The sequence below is a fragment of the Monodelphis domestica genome, chromosome 8, assembly GCF_027887165.1.
Source record: "Monodelphis domestica isolate mMonDom1 chromosome 8, mMonDom1.pri, whole genome shotgun sequence".
Taxonomy (NCBI): domain Eukaryota; kingdom Metazoa; phylum Chordata; class Mammalia; order Didelphimorphia; family Didelphidae; genus Monodelphis; species Monodelphis domestica.
Window position 1 is genome coordinate 247,219,065 of NC_077234.1, and position 13,764 is coordinate 247,232,828.

General features: G+C 41.1%; 1 protein-coding gene across 1 annotated transcript; it reads left to right on the forward strand.

Annotated features, from left to right (window-relative positions):
• The first annotated feature begins 565 nt into the window (after window positions 1-565).
• LOC103102823 (uncharacterized) lies at window positions 566-6,937 on the forward strand. The gene is made up of 3 exons (XM_007500782.3): window positions 566-713; window positions 1,598-1,777; window positions 2,566-6,937. Exons 2-3 carry the CDS (start codon window positions 1,747-1,749, stop codon window positions 6,915-6,917), a joined length of 4,383 nt encoding a protein of 1,460 aa, XP_007500844.2. The 5' UTR covers window positions 566-713; window positions 1,598-1,746; the 3' UTR covers window positions 6,918-6,937.
• The last annotated feature ends 6,827 nt before the right edge of the window (window positions 6,938-13,764 follow it).

The following is a 13,764-nucleotide window of genomic DNA, read 5'->3' on the forward strand; positions in this document are numbered from 1 at the left end:
CATCTTAGATAAAAGAACTCCTCTCTGCCGCTCCATAGTTCAGGGTAACTGACTCCATTGGGCCAGAAGAACTATTCCCTTCAAAAACCATCACTAAAGTTGGCAGTTGACTTTGCCAGAAGTCTGGGTTATGTTCTTTGACCCAGCAAGGCCTCTTGGCCACACCTGTACTATCTCTTCACTTCCTCCTCAGCTACAGCCCCCCAGCCTCATCAACAGTTACGTCATCATCCTGCAAAATCACATCCGCTTGGTAGTCCATTCCTCTCAGTGCCCTCTGATTGGAAGGCAGAGGCCCCAGGTCAGCGGGCTCCTCATTTCCCACCTTCCTTGGACTCCTCCATCCCCAGGATCTCCTGGCCTCTTTTCAGCTTCCTTTTGGCTGTTCTTCCCTCATAGTGCCATTGCTGTCTTTCTTTTTTGTGTCTGTATCCCCAGCACCTGGCAGCGTTTGGCACACAATAGGTGCTTAATAAATAATGTATTGACGTAAGGGGTACCATCCTGGACAATGGACAGTTCATACTCTGTGATGTCATGGCAACCTCAGGTCCCTGGTTGCAGATACAGAGTAGAGAGGCTCAGTCTACTGCAAATCTCTGAGGAAACATTTAGTTTTCTCTTCAATCCAAGACGCAGTCCTTTCAGGATAGAGTGCTGTCTTCCTCAATGACTGGGTAACAGAGAAGATATCTGTAGCCGCCAGGTCACAGGTGAAAGTGGAGGGTCTATTTGGAGGCTTGTGGAATACCATTTCCTCCTCTTTGCCCAGGTCTTACTGGTGAAGGACTCTTAGAGCCGGAATGGGGAAGGGAATGGGTTTGAGAGAAAAATATGGTCGGAATTCTCTTGGGGATAAGAGTGGGAGAATGAAAGGGACGGATCGCTGAGGGAGCACAGAGTAGGCAGAGCAGTGCAATCAGGGTGTGAGAGCGGCAGATTCTAGTGACTTGGAGCTTAAGAACAAGTGCCTTTGGCTTCCTTTGTGACCGGGGTCAAAGAACACGCTTCTCTGTCTTAGATTTTTCAGCTGTAACATGAGGCTATGTAAAGCCCTCCTTAGTTCTTAATACGATTCTATGGTTCTGATTGTCCCCATGCTGACAGCCAATATGCAGTGGGGCTTATTGGATCTTCTCCCCTTAAGGTCGGGCCAATTTTCCTAACATTTGAAAAATAGAGAAAGGCTTGTCATTGATCTCCTGCCACCGGCCCCGCGTGGCTCCTCTTTTTTTAATCTACTCCACTGAAAAGGAACACGGAGGAAGGAGGCTGGGAGGCCAGGCCTTGTGAGGTTCAGATGAGATCATGGAAGTAAAGCGCCCTCTAAGTGTTAGGGGTTTGTATTCTTTCCTCCAGTCCTGGGACTTCTTCAGTCTGGTGAAGTCTTTTGCTGAATTCCAGAAGCGCCAGAGCCATGCTTTATAGAGCCGTGTAGGGGGTGTTGGCAAATGCTGCAGGGTAAACATTTAGAGGCGCGCTCTTACGTCTGACCATCATGACTGATAGCAGTCATCAAGCCTGACAGTGTAGACTTAGGAGATGTGGAGGCTCCCCCTGGGAATTTGACAAGGGGGGCTCTTGGCAATCTTTGCAGCTGGCTCCAGCCAACCCCTAAGTGGAAGTCACCTGGGCAAGTGACAGAGCTGGACTTTGGGAGGCACGTCCTCCGCCTCCAAGAGCAAGTGTACTTCCCGAGGTTCTGTGGAGAACACTATTTTCTCAGAGAAAACCTTCAGGACAAAAATGGGAAGAAAACACAGGATATTTTCAGAAGGTGAGAATTTCCCTTTCTGCTCTCCTCAGTAGCTTGTAATGTAACCATCACTGCCTTTGTGACCTTGGAAATATTCAAGAAATAAGCTTCCTGCCCGATCACTCCACCCCACTGCCCCATACTCGTCTTTATGCAAGGACGTGGGCACTCATCAGTCTGATTCTGGCCCTTGGTCACTGGGGGTTAGCAATAGCTTTGTGCTATAAAACGGCCGCCATGTTTCTGTAGCCAGAAGGGACTTGGCTCTATCTAGTGTTTGATACTTCACTTAATGCCTTACTTGCTTTTCTTTCTAGTTACCAGGTAACTCCACTTGACTCAGTTTCTTTATGTGGTGAATATTAATTATATATAACGTTGCCTCTGGATGCCTTAGGATTGTTGTGTGGCTAAAATGAGGTAATCATGTTTATGGAAGTGTTGGGTTTTTTTAAGCCCTTACCTTCCATCTTAGAATCAATATTGTGTATTGCTTCCAAGGCAGAATAGTGGTAAGGAGTAGGCAACTGGGGGTAAAATGACTTGCCCAGGGTAACACAGCTAAGGAAGTATCTGAGGCCAGATTTGACCCTACGATGTCCTGTCGCTAGGCCTGGCTTTCAATCCACTGAGCCACCTAGTCCCTGTGGAAGTGTTTTGAAAATTATAAATTGCTATACGCATAATGACATCTTCTCTTATTACATCCTCGCCCTCCCTTCTCCTGGTCCCTGTTCAGAGCCCCCTTCCCACGCCTGCGATCGTTGTGGCATTTCCTTCCTTCTCACTTATCGTTTCTCCTTTATCAGCCAATCTGCTCCAGGTCCCTCTAAAAAGCCTCTGTCACCAGGATAAGTCAGCGCTATGTCCGTGTCCCCCTCACTGGGTTGCATCACTGAGTGGAGAAGACCCTAGCCCCCAGACGGAGCAGGTGCCCCACATCAAGCATCAGTCCAGAACCAAGCTGTCACAACTTCCTGGGCACAGGACCACAGCCACACAACTGTCCTACCCCTGCAAGCGGACTATGGCTGCCCCACTGCCGCACCTTGACCATCAGAGCGTAGCGAAGTCTTCTTCAGTCTCTAAATGCCAATCAAAGGCAACCGTTTTACCCTCACTGTGTCCTGAGTACAAGACCAAGGCAACTGCCATGACGTTGCCCTGCAAAGACCAATGGGTAGCATCTCCATCGAACCATAATGAGTTGATTGAAGCTGCATTTAATTCCAGCCACTGGACCGAGATTCCTAGCAGGCATGAACACATTCCCAAAATGCCACAGCCCTCTGACCACCAGATTGAGGAGGGAGTGCACCTCAACCAGAGGTCCACAGCAGCAGGTCAGCAGGCGGACTGTGGCAAGATAGAACTTCCAGCTCGCCCCTACTCCCAGGCTCAGAACTCTGTTGTCGAAGTCGAATTTCCTAGCCCTCAGACTAAGGCTGTGGTGAAATCTGCACATCTGCCTGGCTCCCCAACTCCCCTGTCACAAAGCTGTAGCCCACAAAGAACCACTGTGTTCCCATTACCGTGCCTTTACAAAGGCTTCAAGGGCACAGCTAAGAAAACCTCAGCTCTGAATCTCTTTGTAAAGACTGCAGCTCCGAACTTATCCCATTCTGACCTCCATAGCAAGTTTTTATCTTCAGTACAGTACGTGGATCATTACCCCAGGGCAAGGGCTGCACTTTCATTACATAGTAATCCCTTTGCCACGGCCACAACTGTACTGGGCTCAGCATATACCCATCTATGGTCACCTTCATTCTATCTTCAGGGGAGATCCATTTCCAAATCATCCTCAGTCACTAAGCTCCAGACGACTCTCCAAACTGCACCATCATCAAGGCAAGGATGCTCTGAGAGTGATGAAAGTGATGGCTCCATGTGTTCAGACCTCTTGGATGAGGCCATCTTTGGGCCTCTTCCATACTCTGACAATCCACCTACGTCATCCCCAGTCCCTGATTATATACCTAAAGGGGAGATATCGACAGTATCATCACACTCTGACTCCCAATTTATACCTCCTCTCTGCTGCAATCACTGTACTGAGGTTCTATCCATCCTCAATCATCAGGATATAAATTCAACAGGTGCTGCCCACAGAATGGACGTCTTAGAACAGGATAATTGCTGGGCTATACCCTGGTCATTTTGCAGCAAAAAAAACAAGCTTCCATCAGCCCTAAGTGAAAATGGTGGGGCTTCCTTGGATTGTAACTACAAAGAAACAATTAGACCAGTCTTTGAGCAAGTCCTCATCACAAGTCTACCAGAACTAGATCACCTTCTTGAGTCTCCACTGTGTCTGGCCCAAGAGAAAACACCTCCATTGGTCCTAAGTAATCACACCAACGTTCCACTAGACCTTAATCACTGTTCTTTAATTTCACTGGACCAAGACCATTGGGTTGATACTAAATTAACCTCTGATGACAAAAATAACCCAACAGTTCCTAACTGCCTGATAGAAGCTACAGTGAACACTAATCCAAAGGCAATTTCTCCACTAGGCTTGGATTCCCTGGGTATAGATTCAGTAGACCTGCATGATCAGGCAGTACCATTATATCTAACCCACCAGGTCCCATCTCCACCTGCCCCCAACCACCAGGTTCTGCTTCTGCCTGACCCCCTCCATCAATCCACAAATCTCCCTAGCTCTGATCATCATGACAAAGACAAAACAGACACTAAAGGTCAGGGTACACTTCAGTCATTCCCAGGTCATTGGGAAACTATGTTTACACAACTCAACCAGAAGTTCACAACTCCCAAAGCCCAAAACAACCAGGAAGAAATCCAACCAGGCACAACTCAAGCTGACCACAGCCATCAGGTTACATTCCCAGATATCCTTGAACAACAGACTGAAGTTACAAAAGATACTAACAATACCCAGGACAGCTGTACCACAACCTCAGACTACCAGCTGCAGATTACAGGCGATCCCAACAATACCCAGGACAGCTGTACCACAATCCCAGAATACCAGCTGCAGATAACAGGAGATCCCAACAATACCCAGTACAGCTGTACCACAACCCCAGAATATCAGCTGCAGATAACAGGAGATCCCAACAATACCCAGGACAGCTGTACCACAACCCCAGAATATCAGCTGCAGATAACAGGAGATCCCAACAATACCCAGGACAGCTGTATCACAACCTCAGAACACCAGCTGCAGTTTATAGAAGATCCTAACAATACCCAGGACAGCTATATCACAGCCTCAGAATACCAGCTGCAGATAACAGGAGATCCCAACAATACCCAAGACAGCTGTATCACAACTTCAGAACACCAGCTGCAGTTTATAGAAGATCCTAACAATACCCAGGACAGCTATATCACAACCCCAGAATACCAGCTGCAGATAACAGGAGATCCCAACAATACCCAGGACAGCTGTATCACAACTTCAGAATACCAGCTGCAAATTACAGGTGATCCCAACAATACCCAGGACAGCTGTATCACAACCTCAGAACACCAGCTGCAGTTTATAGAAGATCCTAACAATACCCAGGACAGCTATATCACAACCCCAGAATACCAGCTACAGATAACAGGAGATCCCAACAATACCCAGGACAGCTGTATCACAACTTCAGAATACCAGCTGCAAATTACAGGAGATCCCAACAATACCCAGGACAGCTGTATCACAACCTCAGAACACCAGCTGCAGTTTATAGAAGATCCTAACAATACCCAGGACAGCTATATCACAACCCCAGAATGCCAGCTGCAGATAACAGGAGATCCCAACAATACCCAGGACAGCTGTATCACAACTTCAGAATACCAGCTGCAAATTACAGGAGATCCCAACAATACCCAGGATAGCTGTATCACAACCTCAGAATACCAGTTGCAGGGTACAAGAGATCCCAACAATACCCAGGACAGCTGTATCACAACCTCAGAATATCAGCTGCAGATTACAGGCAATCCCAACAATACCCGGGACAGCTATATCACAGCCTCAGAATACCAGCTGCAAATAACAGGAGATCCCAACAATACTCAAGACAGCTGTATCACAGCCCCAGAATACCAGCTTCAAATTACAGGAGATCCCAACAATTCCCAAGACAGCTGTATCACAACCTCAGAACACCAGTTGCAGGGTACAGGAGATCCCAACAATAAGCAGGATGTCTGTATCACAGCTTCAGAATACCAGTTGGACATTATAGAAGATCCCAACAATACCCAGGACAGCTATATTACAGCCTCAGAATACCAGTTGCAGGGTACAGGAGATCCTAACAATACCCAGGACAGCTATGTCACAGCCTCAGAATACCAACCAGAACCTTCACAAAGTGCTAAACAGTGGCTCATACCTCTACTGGGTCCTGAACTCAATACTAGAACTCTAATAGATTACTATAATCCCTTAGCTCAGGTTGAACAGATCTCTGACCCTCACAGTAAGATACATTCTGGGCTCCAAAACCAGATCCAGACTGTGCAGAATAACAAAGCTACATGGTGTTTAAATTACATGAAACCTCCCATCATTGAAGGTGGGACAGTTCCTATTAAAATTGTGAATTACATCATCACTTCCATTCCCCAGGAGACAATAAAAAATGACATCTGTAAGCAAATTCTTCTGCGGAGGATGCACAGAGGTACTCATCAATTTACTCATCTATTATGTAGTTATAAGGTCTGCTTATCTTGTGCCTCTTGGATCCCAAATGGCTGTTTCCATGGTCATGCAATGAAATATTCTTCTCAAGCACAATTGCTAGCCATACCATTACCTGTGCCTGGTTCTTCAGAAGAGATGGGAGTGAAATTTGTTCTTCAAATTCCTCATTCAAAGGCAGAATCCATTTCTAACACTGAATACCCAGACTCTAGTAAGCTCAGTCCCTCATGCAATTCATTTGACTGTCCATCATCACAATCAGAAGCCATGCCTGCTAAGCCATCCATTTTACAGCTGCCAGCTAAGAGTTGGATCAACTTAATGTTTGACACTGATTACCAGAAATGGGCAAGAAAAACATCTAGTTCATCCCAATTTAGAGAGAAAATGCCCCTGAAGACTAATACCACTAGTCAGCAGTCAAGGAACTATAAGAGATTTGTGAAATCTTTCCTATATAAATTTCAGAGAAAAGAGGAAAATTAAACAGGCAAGTGAATCCTCTATGCATTTTGTTTTGTGTGTCACTTATTCTTTTCGCTTAGAGAAACAGGAAACCTACAGAATTTAGGAAGAGCCAAGTATGCACTCATACATATGCCGTGAGATGATTCTCCATGTCCCAGATAGCCTTCTCTCCTTCCCAACTTTTCTCTTTTGACTCCTGCAACATCTAGTTTTCTACGTGTTTAGTGAACAAAGTCTTCAGTATTTTCAAATCATTGTGACTTCTCTGCAATATGTACTCCTTCTTTGTAAAGAGAATCACAAAGCTGCCAGGTAATAGATAATAGTAACATATTAAATATACTAATATATTATATGATCTTGGTAATTATTAAAGACAAAAGATTCCATCACATAATGCCCAATTTTTTGTTGATTAGTATTTCCAAAGGCAAACATGTGAAACTAAGTAGTAAATGGTTGAGCTTACATAAAACGTTCACTTTTGAAAAAACTGCTGGGTAGAGAATTATCTTCCTTTATCTTTCCCCACTATTTTCCTGTCTCACATGAAAAGATAGCCCTTCTTTAAGGAAACTCCCTCCATGTGTTCCTTTGATCCCACTCCATCCTATCTTCTCCAATATTGTTCCCTCAATCAACCCCACTCTGATCTTTAATCTCACTCTCAAATAACTCTCCCTTCATTGAGATTTTCAGTTATAATCTCCATGCAGAGGAGTAGCAGATCTACTTATTCAGTACTAATATCTTTACTGACCTCTTAGAGTCTTGCATCTTCAACTGCATCTCAGCAATTAAACCAAATGTTTTATGAACATCTTAAAAAAATTTAGTTCCAAATACTCTCCTTTCTTCCACCCCTCCCCCACTTATTAAGAAGGCAAGATGCAACTATTCCTATTAAAAAAACTTAAAAGAACAGATATAAATGGATTTTTCCTTAAAATAAGTATATACCAAAAACCACCAACAAGTTATCTGTGATGAGGATACGTTTAAAGCCTTCCCTTTAAGATCAGGAAATGCTAGTAATAACAATGAGGAGAAAAAGAAATTTAAGGAATCAGAATAGGCAAAGAGATAATAAAACTTTGCACAGACAATATGATGGTATATGTGGTAAATCTTATAGATTCAACTAAAAATTAGTTGGAATTATCAATAATTTTAGGAAAGTAGCAGGGTATAAAATAAACCCACATAAAAATGAGCATTTGTATATATCACGAATAAAGTCATGCAAGAAGAGATTATAAGAGATCAACCATTTAAAATAATCATAATAGATAGAATAAAATACCTACAAGATTGGGGGAAGGGGAAAGAGAATAAGCATTTCTTATTTTCTTTCTGTGGTTTCTACTATGTATAAGTTTCTGTCCTAAGTGCTTTACAAGTATTATTTCATTTGATCCTCACAATAGCCTTAGGAGGTAGGGACTATCATTATCCCTGTTTTTCAGTTTAAAAAAGGGAGGCAGACAGAGGTTAAATAACTTGCCCAGTATTCCACAGCTAGTAAGTGGTTATGGCAAAATTTGAACTCAGTCCTTTCTAACTCTAGGCCCAATACTCTACCCACTGTGGCTCCTAGCTTTACTCTTCTTTTGAAATACCTCATTTTCATTAATCAGTAGTTTTTGGTATGTATTTTGTGAGTATGTTCCAACTTCCTTTACCTTTAATAAAATATGCATATTCTAATTTTTTTCTTCATTCTCCTAGATGTTAGGAATCCTGAGCTGATTTTTTTCATAGCTAAAAGCTTTCTACTGGATGCTTGCAAAATTGGCAATGCCTGGCATTAAAAATCTGACATTTAACCACTTTGGAACTTTAAGCCTGGGGGTTTTCTTCATCAGCAATTTGTGAATTGTATCACTTAGACTCAGGCATCTGTTTTAAACACTCTAGAACAATTCTCTTATGTTACTTTCTACTGCCTCCTGGGTTTCCTTTACATGCTATAATCAAGAATCCTCTTGGGTCCCACTTACAGGTTCCAGACCTTGCCTTAGTTTTGTTAAATTTAATTGTGGTTGAGACTGAAATATATTAATTAGGTGGTCGCCAGGGATTTAATTTCTAAATCCCAAAATGAATGACTGAAGTAAAATGAATTTATGGTAGTTTTATTTACAATAGAGGGAAGATATTAATAGGAATGATGAGAAGAGAGAGAGAGACAGAGAGACAGACAGAGAGAGAGAGAGAGAGGAGACAGAGACAGAGACAGAGAGATGAGACAGAGAGACAGAGAGAGACCAAGAGGAGAGAGAGAGACAGAGAGACAGAGAGAGAGAGAGAGAGAGAGAGAGAGAGAGAGAGAGAGAGAGAGAGAGAGAGAGCACGAGAGAGCACGAGAGAGCACTCTGGCTTCCTTTGATACCAGTTAGAAATTCTAATCCCCAGCCAGGGGAAGAGAGTCTCAAGATGATGGGTCTTACCTGGAGGTTTCCAGAAAGGCGGGGTCACTAAGTCAGCCTTTCACTCACCAACTGAGGTCTGAGGTCTCCTGCACAAGTTCCTCCAGGGGTCCAGTTCCTCCAGTCCAACTCTGAGTCAGAGATCCTCCATCCAACTCAAATCTTGAATTGAATATCTTCTTCTGGCCTCTGATCCTCTTTTTAAAGATCTTTTCCTCTTGTGTCACCTCCCTTAAATTTCATGTCTACCAATAACAGCAGACATTTTTCTCCAGGACTGCCCACTCTTTAGTTCACACCTTCCTTGGTTAGATTTACCTTTTGGGTTACTTAACACCTTTTTTGGTTAGTTCACCTTTTGTAGTTACTTAACACCTTTTTGTAGTTAAAATGGGTAGATCTACTTAAAATATTGAGTTATCACCTTTTGGGGATTCAAATCTAAAAATAGATTGTGGATTACAATTCAATCTTTCCAATAAAGGAAGAGCTATGTACCTTCATTGTTACAATCAGGTGATTATAATTTAATCTTCACAATAAAGGAAGAGGGAAGTATTTTCATTGTTACAATCAGGAGATAGCTAAATCAAATCTTCATGGTCTCCTCAATTTAGTTTTTTCCTCCTTATTATTCCTTTAGACTGCTTCAGTCCATGCTATCCAAGAGAAGCTAATCATTTGAATCCATGACTATATTATGATATTAATGAGTTTTAAGGTATTGGAACACCATTTCCCTGTCTTAAAAGCTCAGAAATCAAGGAATCTAGAGGAAATGGTCTACATTAAGGTCTCAACTTCGTAACTTTTTCAGGCTGAGTTGGGGAGTTGTCCTGGCCCTAGCTGAGTCTTTGGGAAGGATTGATGGATTTTATCCCGGGGCCAGAGAGTGGTTGCAGGTGGGCTAGCAATAGATGATACCATCTGAAATCTAATAGAGTGTAACTGAGAAATAACAAAATTAGTGAGAGCCTTTAGGAGACAGTGACCAAAAATCAGGTGGAAGAATATTATCAATTAAGGAATCAGTAGGGCATACAAGATGAAAAACAAACAGGAACTCCATGAGGATCTCAAACTTGTAGGTATCCTTTCCTTTGGCACTTTGGGTGCTCACAAGATGATACAGATCCTTGGGAGAGCCTGCAAGAAACTCTATCAGTATGAATTAGATTTGTCCCACCCTTCCCGATAAACAAATTAGTGAACCTCCAACCTCCCTTTTTGAGGAGAGAGGTGGAGGTGAAATATCACGCCAGCTGAGGTCTATTCTGGCTTAAGGTGTCACCATCCTGATCTTAAGTCCTGTCCTAATACAGAAGAAATGAGTATGCAGATACAATAATACAGAAAGCAAAAATGATACAATGTCTATTAACAACATTAACTAACATTGGGCTTCTTTGCAACATAGCTCTACACAACCAAAAGAACATGGAAAGAATAACTAGTTGATTAGAATCAGAGTAACCTTTCATAAAAAAATTGCTTAGATTCACAATTATGAGAAAACTCTTCACATCAATCTTTAGATATAACCTAGTTGGTGACAGCAAACCTATTAGAGACTAAGTGTACAAACCAAGTGTCTGTGCCTAGGGAGCAAACACTCCCATGGAACTACTGGTTAAAGGGGTGAGGGATATCCTTAGGCATGCATGGGGGGACAGCCCACCCAGGCTTCCCTGTGGCTCTCTAGTAACACACTGGCAAACTCTGTGCTGCAGCAAGGGTGAGTGTGCCCACAGACATTGGAGACTGGTCTGTAGTTTTCTTTCTTTGTTTTTGACCTGCCTGGCTTTGGAATCAGTACCATATTTGTGTTATAAAAGGAATTTGGTAGAATTCCTTATTTGTTTATTATGTCAAATAGTTTGTATTGTACTGGGATTAGTTGTTCTTTGAATGTCTGATAGAATTCACTTGTGAATCCTTCTGGCCCTGGGGAATTTTTCATAGGGATTTCTTTGATGGCTTATTCAATTTCTTTTTCTGATATGGGATTATTTAAGAATTATATTTCTTAGGGGACAGCTGGGTAGCTCAGTGGATTGAGAGCTAGGCGTAGAGATAGGAAGTCCTAGGTTCAAATCTGGCCTCAAACACTTCTCAGCTGTGTGACCCTGGGCAAGTCACTTGACCCCCATTTCCCAGCCCTTACCACTCTTCTGCCTTGGAGCCAATACACAGTGTTGACTCCAAGACATAAGGTAAGGGTTTTAAAAAAAAAGAATTATATTTCTTCTGTTAATCTAGGCAATTTATATTTTTTAAAATATCCCTATCACCTAGATTACCATATTTATTGCCATATAATTGAGCAAAATAGTTTTTAATAATTGCCTTAATTTCCTCTTCATTAGAAGTGAGGTCTCCCTTTTCATCTATGATACTTTAAATTTGGTTTTCTTCTTCCCTTTTTTTTATTATATTGACCAGCATATTGTCTATTTTATTTGTTTTTTTTTCCAAAATACCAATTTCTAGTCTTATTTATTAATATAATAGTTCTTTCACATTTAATTTTATTAATTTATCCATTAATTTTTAGGTTCTTTAATTTCATTTTCATCCAGGCATTTTTAATTTGTTCACTTTAAAGTTTTTAATTTGCATGCCCAATTTGTTGACCTCTGTCCTCCCTAATTTGTTAATAAATGAACTCAAAGGTATAAATTTCTCCCTGAGTACTGCTTTGGCTGCATCCCATAGATTTTGAAAGGATGTCTCATCATTGTCATTTTCTTTAATAAAATTATTAATTGATTATATGATTTGTTTTCAACTGATTTTGGAGAATCATATTATTTGATTTCTAATTAATTTTTGATTTGTCTCCCAATGTACCCATACTAACTAATTTTATTGCATTATGAACTGAAAAGGTTGCATTTATTATTTCTGGTTTTTTGCACTTGTTTGCCACATTTTTATAACCTAGTACATGGTCAAGCTTTGTGAATGTATCATATGCTGCTGAAAAGAAGGTATATTCCTTTTTTCCCTATTTATTTTTCTCCACATATCTACTAACTCTAATTTTTATAAGATTTCTTTCACATCTCTTACTTCTTTCTTATTTATTTTTTGGTTTGATTTATCTAGATCTGATAGAGGAAGGTTCAGGTATCCCACTAGTATAGTTTTACTATTTCCTCCTTCAACTCCACCAGTTTCCCCTTTAGAAATTTAGATGCTATACCATTTGGTGCATATATGCTGATTACTGATATTTCCTCATTGTCTATACTGCCTTTAATCAGGATGTAATTACTTTCCTTATCTCTTTTAATCAGATGTATTTTTACTTTGGCTTTATCAGATATCATGATTGTAGCTCCTGCCTTCTTTATCTCAGATGAGGCCCAATAGATTTTGCTCCAGCTTTTTTCATTTACCCGGTGTTTGTCTACCTGCCTCATGTATATTTCTTTTAGACAATATACAGTAGGATTTTGGTTTCTAATCCACTGTGCTATTTGCTTCCATTTTATGCATGAGTTCATCCCATTCACATTCAGAGTTATGATTGCCACTTGTGTATTCCCCTACATTTTGATATCCTCTCCTAGTCTTGCCTTTTCTTCTTTCGCTATATCCTTTTAAACCAGTATTTTGCTTTTAATCAGTCCCCCTAATCCCCACCCTTATTATACTTCCTTTTCTGCCCCCTCCCTTTTTGTTCCCTTCTTATTTTTTTAGGGTATGTTAAGTTCCCTACCTCTCTCTCTTTTCCTGACTTTGGGTACTCCCTGTCCCACTACCCCCCCACCTTAGTTTTTCCCTTTTCACTTTCTCTGTAGGGTAAGATAGAATTCAATGCCCCAATGTATCTAGATGCTCTTCCCTCTCAGAATTGATTTCACTGAGAATAAGATTTAAGTATTATCTATTAAGTACTCTCTTCCTCTCCTTCTTATAGTAGTATTCTTCCCTTCCCCATCCCATGCACCTCTTTGAGTGATATAAATCATCCTATTTTTCTTATTCCTTCATGTTTCTTTTGGTGCCATCTTCTATTCCCTCCACCTTTTTCTTTTTTGCATGTCATCTTAGAACTACTCATTACCCCAATCTCTACCTATGAATGATTCTTCTAATTACTACAATAGTGGATATAATTTTTGAGAGTTACAAATAACATTTTTCCATATGTTAATATAAACAATTTGATCTTATTGAAGCCCTTAAAGAAGAACATTTAAATTAAAATCTTTTTTCTTTCCCCTCTTTCTTATTTACCTTTTCATATTTCTTTTGATTTTTGTGTTTGGATATCAAACTTTCCCCTTAGTTCTGGTCTTTTCTTTACAAATACTTGGAAATCTTTTATTTTGTTGATTGCCCATACTTCCCCCTTGAAGTATATAGTTAGTTTTGATGGGTGGGTAATCCTTAGTTCCAATTCTCTTGCCTTTCTGAATATCATATTC

Coding starts and splice junctions, on each gene's coding strand:
- LOC103102823 (XM_007500782.3), top strand. CDS start 1,747: ATGGGAAGAAAACACAGGATATTTTCAGAAG. Junction 1,778..2,565: donor ACACAGGATATTTTCAGAAG/GTGAGAATTTCC, acceptor CTCCTTTATCAG/CCAATCTGCTCCAGGTCCCT.